The sequence below is a fragment of the Echinops telfairi genome, unplaced genomic scaffold (assembly GCF_000313985.2).
Source record: "Echinops telfairi isolate 266 unplaced genomic scaffold, ASM31398v2 ScPeMD7_18;HRSCAF=68, whole genome shotgun sequence".
NCBI lineage: Eukaryota > Metazoa > Chordata > Mammalia > Afrosoricida > Tenrecidae > Echinops > Echinops telfairi.
The window spans coordinates 49833961-49839506 of NW_022103915.1; the positions used below are offsets into that span (position 1 = coordinate 49833961).

A 5546-nucleotide genomic window follows, 5' to 3' on the forward strand; every position below is an offset into this window, starting at 1 on the left:
TATCATAATAAGTGTTACATTGTGTTAAACCACAGGAAAAAATAATTGGATCTAGACACCTGCCTTTGTTAATGAGGAACAGGGGAGCCTCTCAGTTTTAGAAATAGAAGTCAGAAGGGACAAACAAATAGCAATGGACTATGTGTGATAGATAACTTGGAAGTCTGCAGCCAAGAACATCAAGTAAAATTCACAGCATAACTATAAACTATACATAAGAAGTAACCAAACAGGCAAAATATTTTCATGCATCCAAATAATAATAGCTTAAAAATGACAGACTTCACCATTGGTGAGAATGTACAGTAGAGAATACTAGTATCACCTTTGAGGAAAGTAACTTGGTGATTTTTACCATGGGCCTTAAAATCATCACATTCATTGACCCCGCAATTTGACATAGAGGCATGAATCTTAAGGAAGTAGCCGGGTATGTAGACAAAGTGTAATCCATAAAGATAGTTAGGATTATTGAACTATGGAATGATATGATATATGTATTAACTCCCAATTAATAATAAATTAAAAATATATTTAAGGATTACTCATCACAGTGGAAAAAGTAGATGCAGTTGAAATATTCATGAATAAGAAAGCATTTAAATACATTCTACTACAGTCACAGGCTGGAATATTATATAGACATTTAAATCATCTCAAATATTTATGACAATATGGGAAAATGTTCCCAGTGTTGAACAAAACTACAGGTGTATGTCACCACATACATTTCACATACAAATGTCAACTATTCAACAGAGTAGAAAGTAAGTGGGTGTCAACATTCCTACATGTTTAGGCTTTCTTTTATCATCAAAGAAATTGAAATAATTGCTTGTTTCTTTTTGAAAAGCAGCAATCATAATTGGCTATTGGCAGAGTAATGAATCAATCAAGTTCATGACATCAAATAACTTGTTTAGCTAGGTTGTAATATCAGGAGGCTCTGAAAAGTTTGTTGTAAAATGTCCGTTGTCTTTTTATTTCAGTTTTTGCCCCAAAACTTTTTGAAGCCCCTTGTATATGGCTCAATTCTTCAGAATCCTTGATTCACCATTTAAAAAAAGCCTAGCAAAAAAGCAGTGCAGATTTGTCTCGATAAGAGTGAGAAGGGGACCATCTATTTGGCATCTAAACGAATGCGGGAGTGGTCTACTGGCCTACTGGAAACGTGAGTTCAATGACTGAGCATGGGAGAAGGCCTCCATCACTCACTTTCTGGCTGAGCATAGATTTGCCCAAACCGCCAGGGCTTGAATGTTGAACGAGAGCTCTGTCCTCATGCTTGTCACCTGAGAACTGGAAAAGACAATCCAACTTATTACCGGCATAAGACAAATCTGGTTAAATCCAAATAAGATATTCCTCGGGAAAATACATCTGATTATGCACTGAACAATTTTAGGGGTGTTGGTCACGTTTTTAAATGGTTTTGTCTTCTTCTGAATATAAGAGGAAAAATACCATAAGAAAGAAGTCAACAATTCTGAAACGTCTCCCATCTGTCAACATTTGGTCACCCACTTGTATAATGCAGGGCAGGATCAAAATAAAACTTGTCTCTTTGATACCGGTTTACTTTCTAGGCTATCTCTCACTGGTTTGAGATGAAGTTTGCTGAACTACATTTCCCCCTTCTCTGGCAGCAACATAGGCAAGGCCATGAGTGACTTCACAAGGGAACTCGAACCACGCTCGGTGCCATTGCGTCGATGCTGACTCTTGGGGACCCTATAGCACAGGAGTTTCTAAGACTTTAACTCTTTAGGGACTATACCTCTCCCTTGGAGCAGCTGGTGGTTTTGAACTGCTGACCTTGTAGTTAGCAGCTCGATGCATAACCACTATGCCACCAGGGTTCTTAGCAAAGGAAAGCAAACTTAATTCAAACATTTCACTGAAGACTCAATCATGAAGAAAAAGGAAAGGAGGAGTGATTTCCTTCCTGTTTTCTCCAATATTTGGTTCAAAAAAATGTCTAAACAATTTCAAAGAAATGTGTCTTCTTCCAAAATTAAACAAGTCTTCCATTCACGAATCTAGATTTTCCAGGTGTTAGCTGAACTCTAAGAGAGAGCTCAACTCCTGTGCTAGCTGGTTCCAGTTTTTTCCCCCATCTCAAAGAATGTCCTCGCAGTGGCGATTTTCCTGGAGAAAGTGTGATGCCATAATTATGGGAAACACACCGTTGTGCACGCTACTAATGGGGCTTCTGCTACTATGAGAAGGGATTCTTGCTCATTTCAAACACTCGAAAAATTGATTCCAGCATGAGGCCCATTTCAAACCATTTTTCAAAAGGAATGCAGTTCTCAAAATTAATTCTTAGAGTTTTGTTGCTTAAATGTAAGCTCTGGTCACTGTACGGTTAGAGCCATTAATGTCCTTGTCCAGGATTGCAATTTAGAGACATCAGTGGGAGGGAACTGCGTTTGACCGACTCGAAAGGGGAGATGACTAGGTCCCATCATTTTGAAGGCTTTTCTTGCAAGTTAATTATATCCTGCCTTTCCCAGCACTCCTGTCCACCTGAAACAAGTAAAGATGGGAAATTCTCTCTGCCAGCGAGTGCTCGGACCATGCTTCCATTCTACATCATAACTTGGTTCCAACGATGAGTGTGGGCGTGCATGGTTGAGTCTTTTCGGGTCCACAACTTAGGTGTTATTATTTTAATGTGATGGAGACCTTTAAGTTACCAAATAGAGCACATTTTTGAGCTTCGATTAAGAGATTTATAGTCTGGGATTATTCCTGAATGTTCTTTGGAGTTCATGTACGAGTTCATTTGTTAAGGCAAAATCTGTTAGTAAGTCTGAATGCTGAAACAGCTACCAGAAGGGAGACAGCAAACAACAGGCACAGGGTAAAGCTGAATAAAGAGAAAACTTCCTGACATTGATTTTAAAACGCCAGGAAACTGAGGGCCTTGCTCCTTTGTTCGTAACAATAATAACAACAATAGAAACGAGTCACAAAAGTTAGTGAGACATTAAAATATTCAAAATAAAGTGTGAGAACCATAACAATGTTATGTAATAATGGATAACAAGGAAAATCAGCATATCTTATGAGCCTAGTTTTTACAAATTTGGTTTTTTTATGGTTTTGAAGGACAGATATTAAGAGGTTGATAATAATTGTGGTTCTCTGCATTTTGGAATTACAGGCAATTTTAATGAAAAAATCTTTGTACTTTCTGAATTTTCTATGATCATGTATTGGGTTTGGAGCCCTGGTGGCATGGCCCAGGTTATGTGTTGGGCTGCTACCCACAAGGTCAGCAGTTCGACATCACCAGCTACTCCACATGAGAAAGAAGAGGCTTTCTACTCCCATGAAGAGTCTCAGAAGACCACAGGCAGTGCTACTGGGCCCTAGAGGGTCTCTATGGGTCAGAATCGACTCAGTGGCAGTGAGTTTTAATGATATAATTTTAATGTATTGGGTCTACGATGGGAAGGACAGGAAGAAGGGAAGCAAGCTGGCAGGGGAGCGAGACAGCAATTGGGAAAGCTCATAAACTGTCTCTAGGGGTCAGACTCCACTCAATGACTGGGAGTGTTTTAGACTTATCAACTGCCTCATGTATAAAACTGAAATACTTAGATTTTCAAAACAATTTTCTTTAGTATGCCTCAGACTCGGGAACTAATATCTGGCTTTAATGTTACAGAAAACTCTTTTTCCTCAACTTTATATTTCAAACATTCTACAAGTATGACCAGATTGGTATGAATATTTTTTCAAGTTGTCTCACTTTGTCTGGGTTTTAAAGTAAATATTCACTCATTTTTCCAGGAACACTAGTAGATAATATGAATGAGAACAGTTTGCCTTAGCTAGTTCTAATAATGTTGGATGCTAAAAATATTGAAGTAAAAAATACAGATTACTACAAAACCAGTCTAATGGAAAAGTCTCAAGAGACTTTAAAAAGGACCAAACAATGGAGTTCTGAGAATGAAGAGCACAGTACAAACAAAAACAACGGCCAGGGCTCACCTTTGCTAATGACAATCTCATAAACGGTTTCTGAAAGAAAGCACACACATACACACACACACACACACACACACACACACACAGAGAGAGAGAGAGAGAGAGAGAGAGAGAGAGAAGGGACCAAATTCCTCCCAAAGCAACACTATGTTGAGTGATTTGGAATCCAACTAAACGTTTGAGCATTTTAGTGGTGAAGATTCTGGATACTCATCGGATAGTCTCACTTACTGTTGTACTTATTGCCCACTTTAAGCTATATCTTATTGAAGGACATGCTGCAATATTGGGCGGTGTACACCAACAACTCTTAACTGTAGATCTCAAACCATTTTTCCCCCAGACATGCTTCAGAAAGAGATAAACCTCAAAAACCCCAAAATCATCTTAAGGGAGTAGAGGATTCACGTAACACCGTTACAAAGGTGCCATACTCACAGCAATATCTTAGACATACTGGATCCGATCTCTGATTTTGCCTAAACATGAAAGTGAAAAGTGTTACTTGCACAAACAGTAAAACAAAACTTGGTTAGGCTACTGTATGCTGATATCTTGATTCAAAAGGTATGTTTCAAATATGCAACCCAGCATCTCTCTTGATTCAAAGTCTTTACTTCAGGACTTTCTAAGATTTCTAAATGGAAGACAGGAGAAACTAAACATCCCATCCATTAGGAAGAAGTTCAGAAGCAATGCGCGGGCCCAGAGCCAGGGCAGCTATTCTAGCAGGAATGATGGCACATCAGAGAATGGACAGACCGTTTCCTCTTCTGTTACAGACGCTCAATCTTTCTGGTCACTTTGATCAGAGTTTATTATCTCCTGTTAGTGTACAATTTCACAATCATGTGTGCACTATCATCTTTTCACATACGGGGTGATGGCCTAAGATATGATTTTGATGGGGGACTCAAAGTAGCTAAGAGTCTAAATATAAAGTATCAATTTATCGGTCAAAATAATAATCATCCTTTCATGGATCTATTTTATAAAATACTTTCTACACATAAAAACATAATGTACATTTAAAGAATAAAGGCTAAAAAGAGCTACAGACCCAGATTCAATTAAGAAGCAGAATTTCATAAATAAGGAATCTAGCAAAGCCCTTGAAGACCCTCCTTCCTCCACTCCCAGCAGAAACCTCCTTAAACTAAAAACAATGTGGCTAATTTTGTGTATCCTTACACTACGATTGCTTTGCTTTCTTTCAGGATTTGCATCAATGGCATATGCCACATGTACTCTTATGGGCATGCTTTTAAAAAGAAAATGTAAAAGGCACAAACTATAAAACAAAAAGCCAATGCCACTGCCTCTATCAACATAAATTCTTTTTCAGCTTATTCTTTCTCAGAGGACTTTTACTGTAACCACATTTAAAGTTTTCCCTTAATTTATGTCATAAGGAAAACAAGGCCTTTTGGACTTTTAAAAAGCACATTTTTCCCCATTCTGTGAAATAGTGGATTACAACTCATTCAAAAACATGTCTTCAATTTGAAAAACCAAATACAAATATGAATCCCACTACATGGAAG

The 5546-nt window shown here is 38.0% G+C and overlaps 1 protein-coding gene across 1 annotated transcript in view; it reads right to left on the bottom strand.

Moving 5' to 3' along the window:
* Positions 1-5546, bottom strand: part of TMEM260 (transmembrane protein 260) — a 68953-nt gene that overhangs the window by 26913 nt on the left and 36494 nt on the right. The window contains exons 6-7 of the mRNA XM_004698983.3: positions 4441-4481; positions 1216-1299 (exon numbers count right to left, since the gene is read on the bottom strand). Of these exons, the coding sequence (XP_004699040.3) occupies positions 1216-1299; positions 4441-4481 (125 nt within the window). The remainder of the gene's footprint in view (positions 1-1215; positions 1300-4440; positions 4482-5546) is intronic.